The sequence below is a fragment of the Emys orbicularis genome, chromosome 2 (genome assembly GCF_028017835.1).
Source record: "Emys orbicularis isolate rEmyOrb1 chromosome 2, rEmyOrb1.hap1, whole genome shotgun sequence".
In the NCBI taxonomy this organism is placed as follows: domain Eukaryota; kingdom Metazoa; phylum Chordata; order Testudines; family Emydidae; genus Emys; species Emys orbicularis.
Window position 1 is genome coordinate 140,252,312 of NC_088684.1, and position 27,613 is coordinate 140,279,924.

The 27,613-nt window shown below is 40.9% G+C and overlaps 1 protein-coding gene across 1 annotated transcript in view; it reads right to left on the minus strand.

The window, feature by feature from the left end:
• Positions 1-11,663: 11,663 nt before the first annotated feature.
• The window catches only part of SLC23A2 (solute carrier family 23 member 2), a 96,659-nt gene continuing 80,709 nt past the window's right edge, over positions 11,664-27,613 (minus strand). The window contains exons 10-17 of the mRNA XM_065398715.1: positions 23,127-23,247; positions 22,178-22,334; positions 20,009-20,156; positions 19,260-19,365; positions 14,516-14,645; positions 14,214-14,351; positions 12,680-12,775; positions 11,664-11,896 (exon numbers count right to left, since the gene is read on the minus strand). Of these exons, the coding sequence (XP_065254787.1) occupies positions 11,664-11,896; positions 12,680-12,775; positions 14,214-14,351; positions 14,516-14,645; positions 19,260-19,365; positions 20,009-20,156; positions 22,178-22,334; positions 23,127-23,247 (1,129 nt within the window). The remainder of the gene's footprint in view (positions 11,897-12,679; positions 12,776-14,213; positions 14,352-14,515; positions 14,646-19,259; positions 19,366-20,008; positions 20,157-22,177; positions 22,335-23,126; positions 23,248-27,613) is intronic.

The window sequence follows — 27,613 nt, forward strand, 5'->3', positions numbered from 1 at the left end:
TCTTTGAGTCCAGACCCCTGCTATGACAGGCAAACCAATCATAATCCCTTTCATAAACTGACTCTTTGTTCCAAGTTGCCTCTTGCAATGGGGGCTTTGTGTGCCGAGGTGTGTTTGTGTAGCATTGGTGTCCTGAACTTGTTCTGCGGGATAGGAAAAAATTTCTTAAATTGGATGGATTAGAACTATCTTTCTTTCCCTGCTGGTCCTCTTCGCTGTTGCTAGTGATGACATGCCCTCAGTTGAATAGCGGCACTCATACTCTGAAACAAAAAAATGCCTGGCTTGTCTATGCAGCCTGTAAGCTCGTCGAGTCAGGTATTGTCTCTTACTATATGTATGTCCATTTTCTAGTTGACTTCAGTTTGTCCTCTCAATGCTAATATAATATAGTCTTATCATTTCCCCAAGCCAGCTTGGTTGGCTCGCTCTCTGATTTTAATACAGCCATCTTTTTCTTCAGTTGTTCATAGTTTTCTATATGCAATTGGAAAAGGCTAATTGCATTTCCCCATCTTGTGCAGTGGAGAACATTTGCTTGTTTTGATGAGCTTTTTTTTTTTTTTTTTTTTTTAATGTGGATGTGTTTCTGGTCAATTTCTTTTAAAAGGGGCCTGAGAAGCCCAGAAGTAATGGGAAAATTCAGGACCAGACAAAGGGCAAGAGAGAGAGAGAGTTGCTGCTGCTTTGAAATACTTGATATCTAAGAGGCATTTGGATACCTGTCTTGCTGAAAATCAGCCCCGTAAAAGCACATAGCAGTGTCAGGCTGAAAGGGACCTCCAGAGGTCATGAAGTCCAGCCCCCCTGCACTGAGGCAGGACAAAGCAAACCTAGACCATCACTGACAGGCGTTTGTCCAACCTGTCCTTAAAACCTCCAGTGATGGGGATAACACAAACCTCCCTCGGTAACCTGCTCCAGTGCTTAACCAGCCTTATAGTTAGAAGTTTTTCCTAATGTCCAATCTCAATCTAAATAAGGATATTGGATTCTGCCCTCCTTTGTAAAGTGCCTTGAGATCTACCGCTGCAAAGCGCTACGTAAGAGCGAGGGGTTAGTATTCGTTTCCTGAGGTTTTGTGGGCTGTGACAGAGTCACTGCCGTCCTAACAGGAAGCCAGAGGCCGGCACTAACGCCTGTGGAAATACTTTCACGCAGCTCTTTTGCTGCACAGAGAGACCAAACCGAAGCTTCACTGAGCAGTGGGACCGTGCTCACAGCTCCGCCCCTGGAGTCCAGCTGCAGGTGTGCTTGTCCCCTCCCCTCCAACAGCTGGTTCAGAACTAGCTGACACTCCCCTGGAATCTGCAGCTTGAGCTGAGCTGACATCCAGGCCTTGGGGAAGTGCAGACAGCGGAGACGGTGGCTGCTATGGGCTGAGCAGAGAGATGGAGTGTTGCTGTACAGCATCTGTATTTACTTCCAGGCTGACTTTACTCTCAAGTCACCTTTCAGCTTTCCATTGGCTCCACCAGAAGGTTGAGTTGTTCCCTCCCTCCCCCCAACTGCCAATTCAGCCCTGGTGGAAGATGCAAGATTGAGGGCCCTGACAGCTGTAGTACTGGATGCATCCACAGAGCAGAACCAGCAGGGGTCTTAGCAGGGCAAACCTCCCCCCCAAGCCATCCCACCTTGAGCTGGAGGGTTCGCTTTGAAGGGGTGAAATGTTGGTTCAGCCTCAGTGGCACCTGCTAGCTGCAGTATTGCCATCCCCAGGCATTCAAAAACCCTCAGACTCCTTTAAAAATAATTTTAATCATACATGCATTTGGGGTTCTTTTTAGTTGCCTTCTGGTTCTGAACCTTCTGGGCTACACTTGGGTCACTTTTCAAGCTTATCTCAACCATGTGTGCCAGAAATTCCCTTTTTTAACGAACGCCGAGATTCTCAGTTTATCACTTGCCTCCAGGAGCTGGGGCTTTAAGAGAAAGGCGGAATAATGTGAGACTTGCAATACAATTGCAAGAGTTGGCAATGCTGCCCAGAGCCCTATTCCTGCTGTGACACAGGTTCAAGCCCTGTCATGCTGCAGTGTGGATGCAGCTCAAGCCACAGACCCGAGTCAGCAGGTCTGTATAGTGCACAGTGGGAGACCCAGGGCTGGCAATTGTAAACTCAGGTTTACAATGTGGTGTAGACACTCAAGCGCGGGCTTGGAAACATTGAGTCCACAAGCCTGGGTCCCACAGCGCCAAGCTTAACGTGCAGGGTAGACATACCCTGACATGCCTCTATCTGGATGTGGGTACCTAGCTTTAACCTCTGTCTCTCAGTTTCGGCATCTGTTAACAGAGTACCATACAAGGGTTTATGTTAACTTAATGTTTGCAATACACTGTGCGAGCGTCAGATGAAAGCTGTTCTATAAGTGCAAAGTATTAAAGCTCAATAATATATTGAGACATCAGCCATCTCAAATATCTAATTACTAGGAAATTAACTTAGGCCTGTTGTCCCACAGGGCCGATGTCTCAATATATTATGGTCAATGCTATGGATGAAACTAAAATAATCGCTGATGCTGTATTTGGGCATTAAGGTTCTAGTGTTATGGTTCTAAATATGAACAGAAAAGCTGATTAAACTGTGGTGAACAGTATAAGCTGGTACCAGGCTGTGTCACTCAGAAGAGTTTCTCTTGTATTTTTCAGCTTCGGGAGCGGAGGGCAAAGCTAAACCACACTCACAAAATCACCAGTCACTGAATGAATGTATCAGCAAAGCTGTGTTCAGACACTGACACTCAGCTGTAGTAATATGGGAGGTTAAAATATCCAGCAGTGCCTCTGCTTACACCCACAGGAGCCAATTTGATTTGATGTGGACATCTACAGAGAGAAATCCTCTCCTTACACTCAGGGCTTGTCTACTGGGGGAAACTGACCAGCAGGACCATACCAGTAAAATATTCGGGGGGAGTGTTGATTAAAATGAAGCTTACAACAGATCTCCAAGCAAATCCCTTTAATCTCGCTATTAAATAAAGCATCTTCTATGAGGAAGTCAAATGTTCATTTTTTTAAATCTCTATGAGGAAGAAGAGACACTCCATTTTCAACCATAGGGAGCACAGGTTCTATTCCAGGCCTTACTCCTGACTCATGGTGCAGCCTCATCCGAGTCACTTAGCCTTCCTATTGTTCAGTTTCCCCAGCTGTAAAATGGGGCTAATGATTCCTGCTCCTTCGTAAAGCGCTTTGCGCTCAATGAGTGTATTTTTTTTTTATTTCCAAACCATTTTGTAGAAAATTGGAAAAAGCCAATAAAATTCTCAACATAACTTTTTTTTAAAACCAACTCTACTTGGATGAAATTTTTTTATTTCTAAAAGTGTGAATTTTTTTTTAAAGGCGGAAAGAACGAAAAAGAAAACCCAGAACATTTTCCAAAAACAAGTTTCAGGATTTTTTTTTTTAAACCACCTCCAACAGCCAAGCATTGTGATCTCTAGTAGCGCTGGACGGTGATGTTTGGATTACGGGTTTTTTTTCACCCCATCAGAGTTGCTGGTTTGTCAGAATCAAAGTGTTCTGTGGGACTGAGTCAATTTTGATGACGTTCTACCTGGATTCCTGCCAGCTCACCCGCCTGGATCCTTGGCAGCCCACTCAGTGGGCTGCTGAGAACCTGGAAGCCCAGTTTCCAAGGTCACAGATCTCTGGCAGCTTGGGCTCCTTGCTCCAGCACGGTGCCCCGAGCAGGCTGCCCCAGAGCCAGGGCTCCCAGTAGAGCGAACAATAATTCTATCTCAGAGAATTCTGAAATTTTTGATTTTTGTTCCGAACCAAAACAAATTTCAAACTCCTCCATGAAACAGAATGACCAACTCAAGTCTCTAGCATTCATTCGGGCCCCCTCCGCACTAAAACAGCTACTGTTTCGGGAAACCAGGTTGCACCACCATCATCTGCCTACACATTTAAGTGTTGCAGCACAGATGAGAATGAGCCAGGTGCTCTTCCAGCAACTTACACTGTCACTGAATTGGGGGCACCACTGGTCTGTACATGACATGTAGCAAACTCCCTTCACCCTTCCTCTTTGCTGCCCCATTGTCACAGGCAGACACAACCAATGAGCCCCTGGCGATGATGATCTGCTTTGTGTATGTAGATGTACCTTGCAGCGTCTCTCCGCAGGGCTCAGCGTGTTTACCGGACACCATGCAAGCCGTGGCTAGCTCAGTCCCTGCAACCAAGGGAAGGTCTCTTCCTGGAAATGGAAATTAAATGTCTGATTTTCAGATGTGCATGAGCAGCTCCCTTTGTCTTCAGTACCTCTGACAATCAAGCCCTAAATAACTTTCCCATGGTTACTCAGTGGGTCAGTGGCAAAGGAATAAAAGCCAGGCCTCCTGACACCCAGCCCTGCATTTTAACTACTAGAGAGGCCATGCGTCTTCCCTCATAAATGTATTATTGTCATTAATTTTCATAAGCAAGCTAGTTTAACCCTTCTGTTCAGTGGGATTTAATCAATGGCGGGAGAGGGCAACTGGCACTGCCTTCTATTAAGGACTCTTTTATTGTCACTCAGATGTCAGAATCAGAGGAACACACCAAGGAAAAATGCAGTCGCTTCAATGGTAAACTCTGCTGATGTGGGCTCGGAGGCTCTCTCCACTTTCCTGGAATTAATGTGGACAGCATCATAGATTCCAAGCCCAGAAGGGACCGTTGTGATCATCTCATCTGACCTACTGTATAACAGGGGCCATAGAACTCCCTCAATGTAATTCCTAGAGCACATCATCCCACATTCTCCAGCAGGAGTTAAAAAGGTGCAATGCAGAGGGGGAAATTCCTTTGATCCTGACTTCCCAATTAGCAGCTGTCCAAGGTCCTGCATCTGCTGGATCTTGGCAGGGGGAAAGACTCTGGATTGTATTGATATGAAAAAGGACATGGTGTGAACAACTAATCCACTGAGACAGGACAATGACAGAGCAAGTGTAGCAGAGGTGCAGAAGCTTCCAGGATAGGCATCTTTTTACACACCTGACATAATTAATCTAACAGCAGCTCACAGGGGATACAAATCGCTGAAATTAGCCAAGAGTACCCTTGGGCATGCACCTCACAACACCTTCTAATGGCTCAGCGAGGAGCCGCCTCCTTTGATTTGCTCCTGAACAGATCAGATGCACAACTCCGCCCTAGTTTCTGCGTAAAAGCAGATAGTGCGGCTAAACTGACGCATAGACTGAACCGCGCAAACATTGCCATTTTGTAACAGGCTTCAACACTTTATGGCCATGATGCTTGGTACACTGGTGGATCAAAACTCAATAGCATAAAGATGGATTTTTTTGTGATTCATTCTTTTTACTGAAGACAGATTTCTTTTAAAAACTGATTTCCTGGAACATGCCTGACGAGAGAGTGTTCTTTACATATTCAGATTGACAGTTGTGAAACTCAACTGACTGTGTTCCTCCCTCAATAGGGTCCAAGTTTAACGAGCTGGCTTGAGCTTTTCTCATTCAGATACTTCCTCCTTTTTATTCATGCCTCGCAAACGCCCTGACAAGAGGTATCCAATTCTTGTAATAGCAACTGACTGAATCAGGTTAGGAGAGTGCACACTTTTGAGTGCAATAGTAGTAAATTCTATAATCAAAAGTCCAGGCTGAAGAACCAGCATCCTGTATAGTTTAGAATACAATATTCAAAGTGGTGGTTGGAGGTTTGGTTTTAAGAGGGTATGTCTACCCTCCTCCCCCCAAAGAACCAAATGTGCATATATATATATATATATATATATATATATATATATATATATATATATATATATATATATATATATACACACATACACACACACACACACAACCAGTACATATTGTGCAATTATTTGTATTTTAACAACTTTGTTCTAAGGAATAGCTTGTCTAATAAAAACTGTCAACCACATACTCCTCTTTGTGTAGGCTAGGAAGCAGCATACTGGTCTGATTTCTGGCAGCTGTAATGCATCACCTCTGCTGTTTTCAAAAGCCATTCAAAAATAGTAGCGAAAATAGCACAAAAGCCCTGGAACAGCTATTTGGTCTATTCATACGCTGGTAGGGAGTAAAAAAGGAAAATAAACACATTCCCTTAGGATCTTAATATTAATCTGTTCATTGGTCCCTTAAATTGAATTAAAGGAACACACTGTGGTCTAGCGGACAGGGTACTGGACTGGGAACCAGAAGAGGGCCTCTGTTCCAAGCTCTCCTAATGACCTGCTCTGTGATCAATCTGTGTGCTTGTTTTCCTTCCCACCCTTTGCCTATCTTGTCTATTTAGATTGTAAGCCTACGGGCTGCCTCTATGTATTTGTAGAGCACATAGCATAGCAGAGCTCCAATCTCAACTGGAAGATTCAAGACATTGCTGTAAATACAAATTATAAATAAGCCACTGCTTCTCTTTGTGCAAGTTCCATATTTCTTGAAAAATGAGTACTACCAACAAACTGCCGAGTTGCATCTATGTCAGCGTTTATTTATACTGAAAGGCTTTAAAAATACAGAATAAAATAGCTTTATCTACTATTATTCACAACATCTGGTCCAAATATTACATCTTTTTTAAATATTTAAACGTTTAATGAAGCCATGTTAGAAAAACAAAATACGAAAACTCCATAAAAGAATTACACGTCTCAAAAAATAAAAAAACAAACAGAAAACCCTTGGTATGTAACAAAATAAAAATGTTTACAGCCAAAGTCAGTCACACACACACAAAAAAAACCCTCATGGGAAAATATTTATCCCCACTGTCTAAGAACAGTCAATAGTTTGTTATGCCAAAGGTTGTTATAAACAGACAAAGTACAATAATTTGGACTGGCAGCAAGATGCAAAGATGTCACAATAAATGCCAGATAACACAGGAGGCAAGTCTAAATACATCTTTGATATTAATAAATACCAATGACAATGCACAGTCACAATCAAATTGTAACCTGACAGGAATGGTTTGGATGTTGCTAAATATGAATCCCCAACACTTAAAGCAGCCCAGCACTATGTTGTATAGAAGACTCATGGGTGGAAAGCTAAATACTGGCAAGCGTGTGGCCTCCTCCAGTATTATAAACAGCTATATAAAGAGGTGGACATGCAATATTTGTTATCCCACGTCCAGGAAGGTTAACATAAGCTTGAGCAAGAAGTCCTACAAGACATGCACCAAATGGGAAACAAACCACTGGAAGATTTTCTGGAGAGGAAAAAGTGATATTTTTTGGTTTGAGAAGGCCACTTACAAAAAATAAAGTTAGGTTGTGCTGGTCCATCAGGCAATTGTATGCAAACATTCAATGGCTAACTTAAACCATCAGATGTTGGCTATTTGTAAACCACATGTGCCTGTAGTGCTGTTTATACCATAAGTGATATTAACCTACTGAATATTTGAGACACTGTTTTGGTATGAAGGCATTGTCATAACGGATTGTTCTCACCTGACTGACACCTCTTGCGGTATAAATAGTACCAAGGATTTCAATTTGTAAGTGTTGATTCTACTTTGCAAGTAACGATATTTCAGTAGGGAGGTTAACAATAAGAAACCCTTCAGTTTTCAGGAATAACAAACACGGGTAAATAAAGTATACACAACTACTATAGATTCGTCAATGAAGAAATTCTATCATCACATGACATTGTCATGACAATCATACCACTCCCTCCCAGGAAACCTGTGAAAATTATCCTGAGTGGAAATGTTATTTTTAATATATGGAAATAAAATACTGCAATATTCATGTACAGACCAAGTTGCCATATTGAAAGTCAGTATTAAAAGGTGTAAAGCAAATCCCAAGTAGTAATGTTTTCCCCAATAGGTTACTGATCAAGCTAATCAGTCAACACATCCTAATATGACATTAGTCAGTCATAGAGGTAAATTTGCTATGAAATGTAATTTTGAAGATGCATAATTGGTCAATGTTCTATTTAGAAAATTTGTTAGCAAGAGCTCTTAATTTAACCAAAAAGATCAATACAATAAAAGGTTGGCTACAAAAGCCCCAAAGCTATTTTGCTTTGAATATAGTTATACACCTTTGATATGACAAAATGATATTTTGCCATGAATATTTGCCATTCTATATTTAAATCTAGTTGAAACACCTCATCTTTTTCTAGTCCTTTTAGTAGGTGTTGTCTTCTTTATACACTATTGTCTGATTTATCAATTAGAAAGGCAATTACATATACAGCAAAAACATAGTATTGCAATAACAACCATATTTCTATTCCCATCTCCCCCACCAACTTACCCCTTTAAGTATAAACGTAAACAAGAAACTTTTAAAGTATCCAACTGTTTTTCAAAATTAGAGCAAAACTCTGCAATGTATCTGCCTGCAGCACCTCATGTGGTAAACTTTGCATCACCTGAAGTTAACAGCATTTCAACACCATTCTAACCAAATTTCAAATTTTAAGTGTTTTGTTTTCTCGGGGGTGTGGACTCTCCTACCATAAACAAGGGTATTAAAAATCTGCACTTAGTATTTGATTGGCAATTGTAGATTCCTCTCAGAAACAGATACACAGAAGGAAGGGGGATTTCTCTTCCCAAGGCAAAACTGTGCACATGAGGTTTTTCCCCACTCTTATCTGAGATATACTCAAAGAGACATCTAACATTCTGGGTGCTGCAGTTAACATCAGATGTTAAATGTACTACCAGTGATTTTGTTAAAACATTTTGCTATAAGCAGTGTTTCATCAGCTCTCTTCTGGTTGTCCTTGCAAAATTAAGGCTCAACTTTAACCATTAGCTTTCTTAAAAGAAGAGGATTCAAGAAGTCACCTCTCTCAGAAGTTAAATGTTTCAGGATTTTGGTTGCAAAATGGACTGCTCAACCACATTAAATACTAGTTTTCAAGGTGACTAGAAAAGCAAAGCATGTCAGCTAAACATTGTGATCCTCCAGTATACATTTTGCTAAACTTCTCTCACCCAGTCAATGGAATCAGTGTGGTAGGACCAGGAAATAATCTAACTATAAGATTTTAGATGGAGGAGGCTCTGGCTTTCCATAATCCAATGTACTTTCTTCTGTCAAGAATGGTATTGTATCTCAGAAAAACAAATCCTCAAAATGATGGTTGAACTGTTATTTGATTCAAACTACCATGCAGCACCTAAAGACTATTTAAAGTGGTTGTTCTTTCAAACATGTTAAAGAGGCCATTTCTGTGTGTGCGTGCAGAAGCGCTTTACTTCATCCAAAGTAAGATCTTGTAGGAAAAAAATCTATTTAATTTTCAAGTCAGGATTTCCCATTGTGTTGTCTGCTACTGCATGATGTGTCATGCTAATACAAGAACGCACAAGCTGCCTGGCATTACAGGGTTAACATGCAAGTCGTTCTGCCAGCAATCTTGTAAGGTAGCCAAATGGTTCCTAAAGTTGTAAGATTTTAGTTTCTTTCCACTGCCTTACATTAACACACTCTTTTGGGAAAAGATCAGACAAGCCTCAAACATGACACTCGCTGCTGAGTCCACAGAGCAAAATGTACTATTAGAAGTCTGCTTTTAAGGAGTGGCATCACCTTTAATTCAAACTTTTGCCTCCCTGACCCCACATTTATAAATGAACCAGCTTTGGCATTTTACATGATTATAACCACCTCAAACAAGTGGCTTTTCTTTTTTTAATTGAAACTCCCTCACATCTTTGGTTGCACATAAAATAAAAGGTGGAAAATTTAGAAGCTTAGTGTTACTGATCACTGCTCTTGGCCAAATCCGTTCCTAAGGAGACGGGTAATTTCTGTAACCCCTCTCATTGCCTGTAGAGCAAAATAGAAAATAGAAGAGCAGCTTTGCACTACAGGTAACATAACCTTGTCTATTACACAATAATTCTTCTGACTGGCTTTCAACAAAGTCCAATTGACACCACAACTGCAAACTACTGAAAGTTCCTGGGAGCAAGAACAAATACATGGTTTGTTATGGAAAAAGTTATATAAAAATATGTTGCATAAACAGCCATGACATGCTGAAAACTATATCAATGGAATCATTTTGACTCTGCACTATTCAATACTGATCCATTAAGCAATTTTCTTCCCCTCCCCCACCCCAGCCCTTCCATGCTTCAATAACAAAATTTACTGCTCTTGTCCAGTAGTCAACTTTGATAAATATATTAGTGAATTACAGTATCTACCTTTATTTTTTATCCAGAGATACAAAACGCAAGCATCGTAGAGCATACTGGCCTTAAGAGTACATTACACTACACTTCCCTGATGATCTCCACAGCTTAAAAATGCTTTTTTGGGCCACACTGAAACACTGACGTCTAAAACTAACTTGCAATAGTAAGAACATTAAACATGAATAAAACCTTATAATTATGAATGCATGATGAGCATTAACATCCACATAACATCAGAGCTGAGGCTATTCCAGAAAAAAATATCTGAATGGCACCGTCACTGGGCCCAATACCCGTTAAAACCATCCAGTGGATGATGATGCCAAATGTAGTGTCTCTGCTATTTAAAAAAATCCACTTGTAAAAACAAAGAGCTGCTGTGTTAGTCCCCAGAGGAGGGAAAAAAGGCAACATATACATAGGCCACACTTACTCAAGCAGCGCTAGTCAGACAGAGAGAGTCTGAGCAGGATGAAGAAAATTAGGTACAAGTCAGAATAACCAAATGCTGGTATTTTGCCCTGTTGATTTCTACATATATGGGGCTGCTTAGACAAATTCACATTTTCATTCAGGAAGAGTCTGTGATTAAGTGGATATATGCACTGTATTGTAATGATAAAAGCTGTTGGGCTAGGAAAATGTAACAGTCTTGAAGTTAAATAGTTCCCTATCCAAGTAAAAATAAAGTTGACACTTCCCTTAAAGAGAACTTGGACTCAGGCACCAGTTAGGTGGCAAGCTGCCAGGTAGACAAGAGCAACATATCTAAAAGATATCGAAGTGATTCTTGCACAGTAGTAGATCACATGGGTCAATACTTTTATCTGGCGTAATTTAGTAAGGAAACTGTTGTCTGGAAATCTCTGAATGCACTGTCAATGATTGGGAAGATATTCTAGTGATATAACCATTAGCCACAACAATATAATGTCTGATTTACAGGTGGCTGTGTGGAAAAAATATGGAATGTATGAGCTATAATTGGAAAAAAATACAACTGACTTGATATTGGTGTCTGTGTTTTACAAGTGAATAAAATGGTATTTACTCATTTCACACACGGATTCAAATTTTCTGGAGCAACTAACTCTGCCAGCAGTGGAAGTGCTGAAAACACCAGCACCGATGATTTAAATAAAATAATCAGAGGATAAGATTTTCAAAAGCACCTAAGTAATTTAGGAGTCGAAGTTCCATTTTCAAAAGTGAGTTAGGCACTTAGGGACCTAAACCTGTTCTGAAAATGGGACTCGGGCACTTAAATTTTACCCAGATCGGTAACCAATTAGGCAACCAGACACACTATATAGAGCCATCACCATCCACAACAGGAAAGCTTTTTTTTTTTAAATCTGTCTCAGCTCTGGTTCCAGAATTTAAATGCAGATATACAAAACATATATTTTAATGCTTCTTAATCAGCAAGAAACTGCAAATACATCTGTTACTACAACGAGATAATATAATTGCAACCAAGGCTATACGGTAGCCTCAGAGTCTTCGTCTGAACTCCTGCAGTTACTGCTTTTCCTGAAGCCTTTCCACGTGTAGCCCATGAAGGTGGGACTGATGGGCAAGAAGCTGAAGCACCTGTACTTTTTGATAAAGTTCATGCCAAAGGGCAAATCGTATGTTTCCATGCCCTCCAGGGACTTGCTGCCTTTGCCTACGCCTTTCTTCCATTTCTGGATTCCTCTCTCCTCGGGGCTTCCTGAAGTTAAATAAAAAAAAAAATGGGGGGGGAAAACTCATTCTACTTCAAAGACATCATGTTCCACAAGCAGCCAGTCCAGGAAGACATATAGTATTCTCGGGAGGGAAAAACAGAACTTCACTGCAAAGGTAGAGCCTCTAGTACAGGGTTCCTCCTACACCACTAAGGGCTTGTCTACACTACTGGCCGGATCGACAGGCAGCGATCGATCCAGCGGGGGTCGATTTATCTTGTCTAGTATAGACGCAATAAATCGACCGCCGATCGCTCTAGCGTCGACTCCGGTACTCCACCTCAACGAGAAGCACAAGGGGAATCGACGGGAGAGTGTCTCCCATCGACACACCACAGTGAAGACACCGGGGTCATTTACATAGCTGAAGTTGCATAACTTAGACTGATTCTCTCCCCCCCCCACATAGTGTAGACCAGCCCTATGTCAATGGCGACTTGATGGAAGTAGGATCAGGCCTTATATGATCTTCTACTAAGGAAGTGGCTTCAACAGTCTGTTCTTTTCCCTGGTTTCATTTTGGAATCATCAGTACATCTTTTAACTTACATTGCCCTTTCGGCATAGAGACGTTAAATGATTTGTCTAAGGCACCACAGCAAGTCAGTGAATTCAAGCCAAGAATTAAGCTCTGGTCTCCAGCATCCCAGTTCTGTGTTCTAATCTCCAAGCCATGCTGCCTCCCCAGTTAACAGTGAGAATACTCATTCAGAAAGGCAAGTGAAGCCATTTAAATTTCAAATACAACAAGTCATCACAAAACTGACCTGGAATGGTGTTATCCAAAATAAAGGCCACACACCCGCCAACAAACATGGCTGTAGTGAGAAGAACGTTTAATACTTGATCGATGCCTGCTATTCCTAGAAAAAGAATTAGGTCAGGATTTGCAGTTTTTACATGTGAACACCCTATTTGGGGGCCTGATCTCATGTACCTTAACCAGGCAAAAGTCCCAGTGAGCTCAAGGGGAGCCTTGTTTGAATAAGCAAAGAGCAGAGGCTTAGGTCCTTGCAAACGGTTTACAGGAGCATCTGCCACTAATCTAGTCTAGTATGTAGGACTGAGGGAAGTCTGTGCCTTACCTACTCATTTTAGAATCTACAGGTCTGGATTTAAATCAGTCAGGAAACTAACCCTAAAGGAATTCATTTCAGATTGCTTAGAACACCGTTTTCTTTAATAAATATATGGGAGACACTTTTGTTAATGCAATGAAAAAACTACAAGATAAAAAATATGAGATTTTTTCAAATTTCAAAATGATGTTGACAAAACAGCCCAACTATTAATATCATTCCTTGGAATGGCAAGTAGTTTACAAGGTTCTTCATTAAGGATTACTCTATTATTGCTTTAAATTTACTTCTCCCTGCTTCCTTAAAACAAATCTCAGCCAAAATGAACAGCTAGATTAGCCTCTGAATCTGCTTTTGAAGCAGCATGATTAAAATTGAGTTTAGACTTGTATCTTTCACCAAAACAAATGGTTCTGGTTCAGGCACTTTCTTCAAAAGATTACATATCTGCGTCAATCCCAGTGGTGACAGAAATCAAAACAGCTTCTCCATGGTTTAGTTAAGAAATCAGTCATTAAGAAGTCTGAAATAAACTGAATTTTGAGGCGCTCTCTCACTAAAATACATCTGCAAGTGACAAAAGCACCAGAGTCTTGTCAAAGGTTAAAACAAATACCCACATTTCAAGATCAAGTTCAAGGTTTTCCCCAGTGCTTTTAAAACCTTTTATAGATTAACTCTAGCTTTCTAAATGCACCCTTTTCTCAACTCTTCTTCCACCCATCTAGCAATGGGTCCTCTCCAGGCCCTGCGTCCCTCTCCAATGTCACCCACAGAAGGTGAGGTGAGAAAGTCATCTCCACACCATCTGGAACAATCTTCTTGGGTCTCACCATCTCATCAGCTCTCTGTACTGGGAACATATCTGCTCCTTTACTTATGGCTCTAAGTCGAGGTCTACACTACATACTTTTGTTAGCATAACTATGGTGGTCAGGGATGTGATCCCTGGCCAACATAGCTGTGCCAGCAAAAGCCCTAATTATTCTGGCAAATCTGCACATGGAATAAGCTATGCCAGGAAATGTGCAATTTTGCTCCGATAAGCTGCTTCCACACTAGGACTGCATTATTGGTACATTACACTTGAATATACTTATACTGGCAAAGTGATCCTACTGTAGGCAAGGCCCTGATGTCTTTTTTTTAAATGAAGTATTTATCACTAGCCCTTGTTTCACTCGGTACAGCATTTTCACATGAATGAATCACAAGTTCGTACCTGTAACCAGTGGATTTTGTTTGAGATAACTTGGAAGGACAAGTCCGAAGAAGATGGAAAATCCAAGTACAAAGAGGTTACGCGAAGAGTTTAAATCTATGAACTGGAGGTTGGACAGACCCACAGCTGTAATCATTCCTAAACAAAAACAATCAAAAGTAAGAACTTTTAGACTCTCTCTCCTTTTTGTTCAATAATTTTGTTCAAAGGTTAGCTAACATCCACAGATACACACCACTGAGGTCAAAGGCTGTCAAACAATCAACTAGCATATGAAGAGAAGCAGAGAAATAGACACTTACCAAAGAGGGTGCAGAAGAGGGCTCCAAGCACTGGGTCAGGCAGGGATGCAAACAGCGCACTGAACTTCCCAACCATTCCAAGTAAGAGCATGAAGGCTGCACCATACTGAATAACCCTACGACTTCCAACCTACAAAGCACAATGGGAGAGGAATAAAGCAGAATACTTCAGAAAAATGCACATTTACACCAACTTTAATGTCTTACTTTTTATACTAGGAAAAAAAAACCTATATTTTATTGTCTAATCCCTCTTGAAATTCTCTCCAAACAGAGCCCAGCAATCTCCTGTAGCCCTTCATGACATCACAAAGCAAAGTAACCCTGCACAACAATAGCTGCTCTGGCTGAGACAATATACATAAGGGAGACTCTGAATTCTCTAGGGAAACACACAGCACAATCCCCTCTCCCCCCCCCCCCCAAACCTACACCCTACGGGATCATCAGAGGAACAAAAACGGCAGAGATCTCAATTTTAGGACCAGCTGCTTCAATTTTCCATTTAGATTTCCCCCTCCACTTTTCTTAAAATACTGGCTGCACAGTATTACAAATATCTCGAGTTTCACAGCTGGAACATAGTTGTACTTCAACTGTGACATAATATGGTTTGGTTTTGCTTAATATTTAGACTGTAAGCTGTTTTGAAACTACAGAACCATTAACCTTGCCCAGCATGGTTTCCTTGATGTAGTTTGGTCCCATCTACAAAAATTAAAATCAACCATGTAACACAAATTGTACCTGGGTGTCCCAAGATGATTATAACAAATGGGAACAAAATGTAAACATTTGCATTGGCACCACATTAACACAGCCTTGCAGAAAAACATATCACCAGGTAACAGCAACAGTGTGAATTTTTGCCTCACCTCCATTCACTTCAGTCAGGTGTAATTTCCCTGCCTGAAATCATGTAACTGATTTTAAGTCATCTCTCTTTTAAGCAGCTACAGAATTTGTCACCTGCAGAATTTGGCTCAGCTAATATTGCAGGAACTTTAGTATTTCCATTTCCATAATGTTTTTATATTTTAATTATGCAACCTATAGTGTAGTATTACTCTACATTTTATGTTGTATTGTACGTTTATACACAAGTATAATAAGTTTTGAACTAGAGAGAGACCTGGTGTACATACATACATACATATTTGTATGCACAGGACCCAATTCTGGTAGGTTTGAAAATCTGTTCCCAGCATAACCTTTTAGAGGTTTTGAATTCAGCAATGTTAAGCTTCATACAGAACATAAGTAACAAAAATCACTATTATGTGTGGCTGTTTCCAATGCTTGAGCCTTAACTGAGCCAACTGGTATAACAAGGTGCTTCACCCAAAAAGGGACACTCAGCATAAGCAACAATTAGTTTCTCAAAGTGCTTGGGTGCTAACAGGGTCAGACACAAGCAGGGGCAGCTCATGCTGCAATTATGTATCATTTGTATTTAAAAAAGAAACACATTATGCCTTTGTGGGTACATGAGAATATTTTCACAATGTTCTTCACTGCTTAATCATTCTCAGTGTTACCTGCTATGTGGAAAGAGACCAATTGCAAAGAGAAGCCAGGCTGGTCAACATTAGTTATTTAGTGGATTAGCAATGCAAACAACTCTGCAAAATATCTTGATTAAAAATAATTTCCCTATTTGTATAGTATTAATTTCCCTCTGACTTGCTATCCCTTTCACATTACTGAATACTTTATGATAGAGCGTGAAAACTGCGTAAGAACTGAATCACCACCACACCCACAGCCAGTAAAAAGGAAATTGATATGCAAATATTCAATCTTTAGGCATTAAACAAATGAAGTCTCAACTGGGATTTGAATCCCACTGAGAGTAGTGTGTTACTGAAAACATCTTATTCAGAACTGAATTAGATCTGAGTACACGTTCCCAGGCACTTAGACACAAACTGAACAAAAAAGGTTTTTATTTCAAAACCAGTGGAAACCACGTACAGCAAATTAGTATCATATAAAGCGACAAAGAGTCCTGTGGCACCTTATAGACTAACAGACGTATTGGAGCATAAGCTTTCGTGGGTGAATACCCACTTCGTCGGATGCATGTAGTGGAAATCTCCAGAGGCATGTATAAATAGACTGATTCTTGCCTGCATATTTATACCTGCCTCTGGAGATTTCCACTACATGCATCCGACGAAGTGGGTATTCACCCACAAAAGCTTATGCTCCAATACGTCTGTTAGTCTATAAGGTGCCACAGGACTCTGTCACTTTTTACAGATCCAGACTAACACGGCTACCCCTTTGACACTTAGTATCTTATTGACATTTAATATCCTTTTCATCATGAATGTTTGCAGTGCAAGATGCCTGAAGCTTTTGCCCTGTAGTCAGATACACCACTTGATTCTCCTCATAGAGTAAAATTCACCTGAGCAGGGGTCTAACATAAGGCCTATGCCCTATCCAAGTGCCACTTAAGCTCTCAAAATTGGACCTTAAACTGTGCATGAGCTTTGTGCTGCACTCTGCACAGGGGTATATTTTACACCCACCATTTTACACTAGTATAGGCTCAAAGAACCCTATGCAATTTTAGTTCATAGAGTGCCAAATCACCTGTGCTAGTGTAGATGGGCATGCGCAGGAATAAAAAAATTGACCACTTTCGGAGGGGCACGTTGTGTGCCCCCACCCCGGGGCAATTATTGGGGGGCATGCTCTTGCTTGCTCCCTCCCCTTATGCACCCCCGGAGTGTAGACCTGCCTGCAATTAGGTTTTTAACCCCATACCAAATTTACATGCCACTTTGGACCTTTGCCTTACGATAACTCCCATGAGAATTAGGCAGTAGAAATTGAGATGATTTGGTCAAAATAAACCTTTTATAATTAAACATCTTTTTATAAATATTTACACTAATTTTTTCCTATGGAATTTCCTTCAATAATAAAAAGGAGAAGAGAGATACAGTCAGCAGATGGCGCTGTTAGAATTTCTATTCTCAGCCAAAGCAAATACACTTGTTTTAGTGGAGAAAAAAATGGATAGAGATGCTCCAGAATGGTTATGTGTATGTAAGAAAATGAAGCCATCCCTCTGTACTGCCCAAAGAGTTTGAAAATTAGATGTTGAATTTAACTAAAACGATTTAATACAATTGTTGTAAATGAAATATATATTGTGATCTGTCATCACAGAGCCAGTAGATGCTGTTTACATCTTCTATTTTCATTTGCTAGAAGAAGCTGGATCTTATTTCTGAGTTCAAACACCACAATCACTTATGCCAAATATTTGACAAAAATATGCACATTTATAACAAATGGTTACTCTTAGTAATTGGATATCCTTAACAATATTAATAATGGAGGTTGAACAAATCAGTATGTATTCTAAGGTCCCAAATCAGGAAATTACTAAAGCATGTGCCTACTTAAGCATCTGAACAGTCCCCATTAATTCTAATAATAGAATCATAGAAGATTAGGTTTGGAAGAGACCTCAGGAAGTCATCTAGTCCAACCCCCTGCTCAAAGCTGGTCCAACACCAACTAAATCATCCCAGCCAGGGCTTTGTCAAGCCAGCCTTTAAAAACCTCCAAGGATGGAGAATCCATCACCTCCCCAGGTAACCCATTACAGTGCTTCACCACCCTCCTAGCGAAATAGTTTTTCCTAATATGCAACCTAGACCTCCTCCATTGCAACTTGAGACCATTGCTCCTTGTTTTGTCATCTGCCACCACTGAGAACAGCCGAGCTCCATCCTCTTTGGAACCCCATTCAGGTAGTTGAAGGCTGCTATCAAATCCCCCCTCACTCTTCTCTTCTGCAGACTAAATAAGCCCAGTTCCCTCATCCTCTCCTCGTAAGTCATGTGCCCCAGCCCCCTAATCATTTTTGTCGCCCTCTGCTGGACTCTCTCCAATTTGTCCACATCCTTTCTGTAGCGGGGGGCCCACTAACAGGACGACTTACCTACTTAAAGTTAGGCATATGCTGACATACTTTGCTGAACAAGCCTAAAGCACAGGGCATTTTCAAAATACACATATAGAAATATAGCATCCAAAGCATTTTAGGTGCTTTAAAAACTACTAAGAAGCCGAGGACAAATGCCAGGTGTCTACTTAATTTAAACCTACAATGGGGTTTTTAACCTCTGATGTAGCTACATCAATGAAACAGCACCAGGGCAAACCCCCAGTATAGGTGTGCTGCACAGTAGGGGATTTCATCAGTGTTGCTAAACAGGTGGCTAAACAACCCTCCCTTCCCCTCCCCCGCAGTGTAGACAAGGCCTTAAGGTTTGCATTGTATTACACTGTGTGTAAAATGTTCAGTCATTGTTATGAATTACCTCACAGCAAGGATACATACCAGAGCATTGATTTCTATTTACTTTAGAGCCCAACCAATTTGAAAACTGTAAAATCAACTTTGTTTGCACGAAGATCGAATTGATCTTATGTTACATTCCGGAAATAGGTTTTCTAACTGCTTTTGACAAAATGAAGAAAAGGTTTTAAGGTCTCTTATTCATAATGGACACCTTGACAGGAAAATGCCCAGTGTAGACAGATTAAGGAAGTTCAAAATATTGTGTGGCAGATGGTTTGCGCAACAAGATACAAGAAAGCATTACTTCCCTGTAGAGGATTATGTCATGAAACAATATAAATGGTGAGAGCCAGAGTACTACAAGATTAAGCAATACTCAGGGAACTGATTACTGGCTGAGCAGAGTAGAACATGTACCTTAGTGATACCCAAGACTCCGATGTTAGGGCTAGACGACGTGGATCCATTACCAGTACCGAATACTCCATCCAAAACACAGGAAAGACCCTCAATGAAAATCCCTCTGTAATTCATGAAGGGAAAAGAGTTAAAATTTAGATTAAAATATTCTCACTTCAAAATGTATTAAATGGCTGCACACTAAGTAGATGCTTATCATGGTCCCCTGTCCCCAAGTTCTGATCCACTGAACATTTCAACACGTAGGTACATCTAACTAATCGCAGTGGGGTCTTGTTGCCCCATCCCAGATATCTACATTCATAAAACAATTTAGGAAAATACAGTGAAGTAGAAAAATCAAAGTTTAGAATTACTCTCTACTCTTAAAATTTAATTTCAGTTGCATTTAACAAGATACAGACATTGATTCCTTATAATGAATTTAAAGCCCAAATATTTTAATGATTCCAGCGATATGATAATGACAATATTAGGATATACATGAATGCGGCTCCTACTGAAGCCATAAGTCTAACTTCCAATGAGTTCAACAGGTTCAGGATTGGGCTTTGAGTATTATTTTCATTAAAGCAGCTCAATTCAAAATAGTTATGTTTTAGATATCAGATCATTGGGTTCTAGACTTGATCACCTTATAAAATGTGATACCAAAACATCTGATAACAAAACTCTGTCTCAGCCAGAGTACAAAGCAGTCATGACAGCAGAAAATACTATACTTATTTCTTTTCCAAGTGACTTACCTATTTATTGCATGAATAGGTGGAGGAGGAGCACAAGACAACCTTGCACAGGCATAGTAATCTCCGATTGATTCTATAATGCTTGCAACAACTGCGCTAAGCATTCCTATTACTCCAGCCGCTGAAATCGTTGGCAACCCCCACTGAACTGTGAAGAGAAGAAAACTGAAATCTCTTTTGTTCTACTGAAGACAATAATTTAGTTATTAAGATGTAAAACCACTGGTTCCATTGCAGATTGCATGACTATTGACTATGAAGATCATTCATTAAAACTCTATCTACTCCAACTAGATATGAGAGGCAAAAACACTTGCTTAAATGTAAACCACTACAGTTTTTAGAGACTCTAACCATTTTAACTGGCTTGGCCATTTTTAAAAACAAACGGTTTACATTCATGAGAAATCTCAATGATCTGAGCTGCAGCTTGAAAGTCAGATCACTGTGGGCTAATCACATAATTATGATTTGTTTGCACATTTGGTCTCTGCCTTCAAGGGCTAACAATCTAAAAAAAGACAAACTACCAGCTGTGATTATCCAAATGCCAACACCCCATCTCTCCAAACCTTCACAATACTAAAATAAGCCTGATTTTAAGACAGAAGAAAAATCTTGCCATTGTTTTCATAACCACTGCCTTGATGGTTTCATCTTTTTTAAAGACAGAGGCACACTTCCAATTAAGCAGTTTAAGTTATGCATACATTACTGAGTGACCCAGGGAAGTCTAATACATCTTCGATTTGAAAAATAATACCACTACCCAATTCCTCACAGCCCCCCAATTCCTCACATCTCCCACCAAAAATCTTCATTTGCTTCACATCACATTTTACAGAACATACTTCAGAAACTACTTCTTTAAAACATTCAATATGAACTAAAGCACATGAAAAACCAAAACGCAGGTGCCTCATTTCTGTATGATAGTATTTCTATGCATTTCTGGTATTGCTCCTTTCACCACAAAGGGGCACAATTAAATTTGGTTGCAATTTGTGTTAATGAGAAATGTGACGATAAGTCCCCCGATACCAATTTTAAGCTTTAGATCCATCGGCAAAAGAATAAATGTCTAATGGTTTAACTGTAAAATTCACTTATGCCCCAAGTATCCTGTTTCTCCAACCCACTATCACATTTCAAAAGTAGAAAGATACATTGCAGCACTTAATCGGTTAAAATTACCAGGCTGTAATACATCCATTTGGACATTGTGCAGTGCTCAGGAAATTCACCTAGCACATAGAGTAAGGGAGTTCAGACACCAAATTTCAAATTTTGATGCCTGAAGTTTGATGCTTATCTTTATTATTTAAGCCAATAAACAGAAGTGGTCTAATTTTCAGACTTGTTCAGACTCCCACAGAAAACAATGGGAGTTTAGCCCTTCTGAAAGCCAGGCCACTTCTATTGTAGTGCCCAATTTCAGGCTCCCAAATTTGAAAATTTTCATCATAATTATCAGAAGTGGATGAGAAGAAACGTGCTCAGTTTGGAAAACAACACAAAAAACCCCAAACCTGTGCATTTAAGTGATGCTCTTAGGTGGCTTAAAATCGAGACACGTGTATCCATTTGTTCTCACTATAGCTCTCAATGACTTCAGCAGCTTAACAGGAGCTATATGCACCCCCCGCCACATCACCTATATCTTACAGTACTATTAGCAGTGGAGTGTATGAAAGTAACAGCTTGCTGCGCAACAAACTGCATATCAGCAATTGCGTGTTAAGGAAAATTAAACCCATCCTTTCCCGGGAATCCCAGTAGTTGCTTTGCCGTATCCATTGGTCAAAGGTTACTCTTTTGTGGGAGAACACGTAAAAACAGATGTTAGTCAGCAATAGTTATCTGGTTATATCCTGTGAGGTACTGAGGGTCCTCAACTCCTACTCCAGGAAACGCGAGCTGACAGTGCTCAGCACCTCTCTGAATGAGACCCTGCGACTTGTGCTGTTTTTGTATGTAAAGGGAAAGCCATAACCAGGTTTAAAACTCCTGGTTTCTATAGGTCAGTTTAAAATCCCATCCCTCTGATTGTCTAAACATATCAGAAGTCAATGGTATGACATGGTCAGTATTGTTAGCAGGGAACACTGAAAGGATGCTTGTGAGCATACTTCTAATTCCCAGCACGTACACATGTTATAACATACTCACAAGGATAAGGAACCTTAAACCAGGGTGCTACCAACAGCACTCCTTGTCTAGCGTCCGTGCGAGCATAGAACCCATACTTTGTGCTGTCAGGTGGAAAGACGTCTGTCACAGTAAAGATGAAGCAAAGCAACCATGACACCAGGATAGCCAGAATAATCTGGGGATGAGGGGGGGAAAAAAAAAAAAAAAAAAAAAAAAGGAGGTATTTAAAGCGAACACACTTTATCCAATTATCAACAAGGAAATATCCATCAATAGTGAATTGTTCATGCAAACCTCTATGACCTACATATCAGACATTCTTAAAACCAGAATAATAAATCCTATAATGGACTTGTTGGATAGATTATCCTTTAATTAAACTGCATCTAGAAAAGCTTTAAAGTCGACTTTTTCCCCTTCTTAAAACAGGGAATGCCTCCAAAATGAGTACTTCAGGAATTACTGCACTAGTTTTTATTTTAACAAAAACATAAAAGGAAGCTTTTCACATAAACTCAAGTGCATATTACAGAAAGCCTGAAGATAGTGAACTTTACCACCCCCTACTTTGGAAAGCTAAATTTGAGATGTGAACCCCTCCTTCCCCCTACACACTCCTTCACTCCCCCTTTTCCCACCCTGGACCCTGTAACTGGTTCTGCACAGGCACAGGGGAGAGCCCACATGGAGCCAGCTGCAAGAATGGGGACTAATAATACTAGAGGTTTGTCACCATTTCCTGTACCAAATGAGAAATTTTGTGGCGTTTCTTAAAAGTGCATCTGTGCTGTTATCCCCATTATTATTTTTTGTGATCTGCTGAGCTGGTTAAAGAAAAATCAAAACAGTCTTCACCACTTCAGAGAAAAACAAAGAGTCCCTTCAGACTTTATTACACCATAACCTGTGGTATGGAAAAACCAAAAGCAATTTTATTCCTAAATGAAAGACAAATGGAATTACTTACAGGAAACATTTTGAAAAGCTGCAACCGGTAGGCTGTCCATCCTTTTTTGGATTTGTAAATTGGTAAGGGGAATTTGACATTCCTTGCATATTGAGAAAACAGTAACACTAGGAAAATAGTCCTGAGGGAGAGAAAAAAGGGCCATAAATCGTTCGCATCAGTACATTCAAAATCCTTCCCATTACGAATATAATATTGTCATCTCTTGTGGACATTCTACTTCCAAGGTATAGCAGCATATTTTGATGCTTAACCAAGATGAAACATCTTTACAGAGAGAAAATGAATACTTTAAGTATGAAGCCATTGTAATGAGAACGCTAATACTATAAAATCTGTATACATGCTTTAGAGTGTCATAATACAGCTAGAGGTAAATAGGTCAGAACAGAGGGAGCGAGATTAAGAGATCTAGGCCACTGAGAGATGCATTTTCAGAGATGGGAAAGCTACTGCGATTGAGAGATATATTGTTCTCTATAACTCCTGTCTTTAGGGTGCTGCTACTATCCATAGCCAGGACTGTGTGAAAGCACAGAGGTTTAGGACTCTATGAAGTCTCACTGCTAATTACGCAGAAGGGGAGGTCAGAGACAGGCTGGAGGCAAGTACATGGAGAGATCTTAATACTTGGTACTTACATAAAGCCTGTCATCGCCAAAGCACTTTACAAACATTAGTCAATTAAGTTACCAAAAGTCAGTTCTGGCATCAGTTCTTAAAGGCTCCAATTTTGTGGTGTATTCACCCTCCAACGTGAGAGTGCAACCGTCAAAGATTAATGAGTTACACATTAGCACAGGGTGAAATTTCACCACTATGTAGAAGGACAGCTCAAGGCTTACACACCACTCACATTCTCAAAATAGGGTTTAAGTGATATACAGAACCTGTGCTGGCTCTCTGGCACAGAGGTATAATTCACTTATCCTTTAGGTTAAAACATAAAAGCTGCACAATCGATTTATGGAAAGTAAGTCCTGGTGAAGCCATACTCTAATTCCCATCCCACTGCTAAGTTTTTACAGGAAACACATTTTTTCTCTGAAAACAAGTCGCGTCTTCTGGGAATCCAATAACAGAAAGAAGGAGAAAGTGTTCAAAAGTGAAAGAAATGCATATCCATTTAGAGATAGCACAAAGCAGGGGAAGGTGCAGCTTGTGTAATGCAGAGTTGTAGGGCAACATGAACTGCTAAAACCACCCACACTGTTCTGTTGAATAGGATACTTACGATGGCAAACAAAAAACAAAAATCATGATCTCTCCCCCTCCCCACCTGAAGGCCAGGCAGGCCAATATTCAAAGTTCTATTCAAACTTTAGTGTTAATAATAATACTGTTTATTACTTGTACTACAATAATGCCTATAAGCCCTAGTATTAAGCAACCATTTCTCTTGGGCCAAAGCATCTGATTCGAGTTTTGGACTTGCCTCTGGGTCACAAGTGCAAACATCTAGCTTAGAAGGATTAAAAAATATTAATTTAGCACTGCTGTAAGATTTTAAGTTACTGCTGCTCATACTGTGAAGAGGATCAACAAAGCACAGTATTTCATATTTTACTCAAGCTCACAATAGCGGAGAACAGTCTTAATGCCTAAAAATTACTAACAAATGACCTGAATGAAGGCCTATTCCAGGTCCTACCCAAAGTAGTCACCTCATACGCTTCTATAGTCTCTTACTGTATTCGATGTTGACCTTGAACTAGTCCTCATCTTGAGAGCCAGTCTAGCTCTAATGAGTCAAATCAGAATGTAAACTACATAAAAACTTGAGTTAAGCTGTCCTAAATATAAGCCCTTTTTGAAATTCTAGGAGTAGGTTACATCCCCAATTCAAAGATTTTAAGCTTTTTTCTTTCCATCTTTTCCTGTTCCAAATCATCTTTAGTCCAGAAGAAAAACAGGCTTTGTTCTCTCAAACTCCAGGTACAGAGTGTTCTGTGCAGGGAGTAGTGTCATTCATACTTGCAAAAGTATGAATGATAAAAGGTACCTTTCCTTGCATCTGAGGTACATCTTGCACTCTTCAAAAAAAGACATTACTGAAAGATGGACTACTTTTGTAAGTGTAACAGGCTCACCCTAAACCAGAGTTCAACTGGTTGCAGATAGTATTAAATAAAAGTAATGATAAAAACTAACAAACTGGATTACCCAAACATGGCAGATGTTACAAGCTTCCTAATTCAGTGGTTAAAGCACAGAAGTGGGAGTCAGAACTCGAAATGTAATTCCAACTCTGCCACTGCCTCATTGGGACCGTACACAAGTAAACCTCTGCATCTCAACCTGATGATCTACTAAATGGGTATAATATTAGGCCTGCTTCAGGGGGGAATATTGAGGCTTACTGGCAGTCTCTGTATAGTATTTTGCGATCCTTGGATGGAAGACATTAAGTAAACACAGAAGTATTATAACTAAATTAGAATATTTTGCCCTAAGGCCCTATGACAAGGCAATTTTCCTGCAATATTCTTGAAAAACATTATTGAATTAAGTTTAAGCATCTTTGAGTTCATTGTATTGAACACAAAGTTTATGTATTATTGTGGGATTGGATGCAACTTCTAGGGTGACCAGATGTCCCGATTTTATAGGGACAGTCCCAATTTTGGGGTCTTTTTCTTATATAGGCTCCTATTACCCCCCATCCCGTCCCGATTTTTAACATTTGCTGTCTGGTCACCCTAGCAACTTCCCTGGGGGAGGGAGGAGTGGGGAAGGAAGACTAGGGTTACCATTCGTCTGGATTCCCCCGGACATGTCCGGCTTTTAGAGTTAAAAATAGCGTCCGGGGGGAATCTGTAAATGTCCGGACTTCCCCCCCATGCAGAGCGCATGCGGCTGACAGGGCAGCCAGCCGGATGGTGCCACTTACATGGGGCGCCGACAGCCAGAGAGGGCCCCTCCTCCGCTTCCCCCTCCTCTCCCCTGCAGCTAAGAGCACTCCCTCCTTCCCTCGCAGATCACCAGCCGGCCGTTTGCACCGGCAGTCTGGAGCTCCACCCCCTGCTCCTCCTCCCCGGCACGCTGGTCTGAGCGGCAGGGTAAGGGGGCCAGGGGGTCGGAGAAGGGGCAGGGAGGTTCTGGAGGGGGCAGTCAAGAGACAGGGAGGGGGGGGGTCGGGAGTTCGGGGGGGGCTTTCTGGGGGTGGGGGTGTGGATAAGGTTTTGGGCAGTCAGGGTACAGGTAGAGGGTAGGGTCTCAGGAGGGGGCAGTTAGGGGACAAAGAACAGGGAGGCTTAGGTAGGGGGTGGGGTTCTGGAGGGCAGTTAAGAGCAGGGGTCCCAGGAGGGGGCAGTCAGGGGACAAGGAGCGGGGGGAGGGTTGGGGGTTCTAAGGGGGGCGGGAAGTGGGAGGGAGTGGAAGGGGCAGGGGCGGGGGCGGGGCTAGGCAGGACGGGGGCGGGGCTAGGGCGGGGCTCCTCCCGTCCTCTTTTTTGCTTGCTGAAATATGGTAACCCTAAGGAAGACCTGGCCAATGAAAGCCCTGGGAAGTGTGATGAGCTTCAAAGAACTATTTTAAATAATGTGCCAAAGAAGAAGAAACTTCTGGAACAAACAAGTGAGTTTCCTAGGAAATGCGAATGCAAATTCCCACCTCCAGACCCAACTTTTTAAAGTTAAACCCCAAGGAAAGAATCATGGTCTGCTGATTGTCTATTCTCAGAATCTGAAGTTCAAAGATCCAAGCTGTATACAGGAGAGATTGACTTATTCATGGCTGTGCTTGTTCTCAGCTAAAGCAGTGATGAACTTGTAACCACAGAAAAAGCCCTTTGTGAGGCCTGAAGGATTGATCAACTTGCCAGAGCCCTAGCTGGATTTGGGAGAGGAGGAGGGGGAGGGTATTTCTGGTAAACTTATTAGCATGCATGAAGAGTTTTATTGTTTTTAAAAGGTTTTCTCTGTAATGCTTTCATCTTAAGAACAAAGGTTCTTGCTTACAAAGAACTGTGGGGTAACTTATAACTGGGCAATTACAGCTGTTTATAGCCTCTGAGGAGAAAACAAAGTGCAGATGCAGGCCTGTTTAGGCAGTTTGGCTTGCTGGGGAACTCACAGTGTAAGCAGGGAACTATGCAGACTAGAAAATCCCCAGTCTGGAGGGAGAGAGACACAGGTCTCATTCAAGAGGTAACAGCTGAAGAGCCTGGAGCCCAGAGTGGGTGCCCTTACTGGACAATGCAGGGGGAATTCATGTGGACCTGTCCTGAACAGTGACAGGCCTTATTCACCAAACAGACCAGCGTCCTAGATGCACAACTGAAGCACAATCTAGGAACTCATGTTTCCCAATCTTCACTCGGTGCTCAACACACTATGATGCATCCTAAGAGTAAATTATTTCAGCCTTGGACTCTGATTTGAGTAACACATGAGGTCAGAAAACTGTTTGGGAAATTAAAAACCCTGTAAAACAGGATTAACTGCCTGTTTAGTGAAGGACAGTTCATTCACAGGTACTTTTCTGCC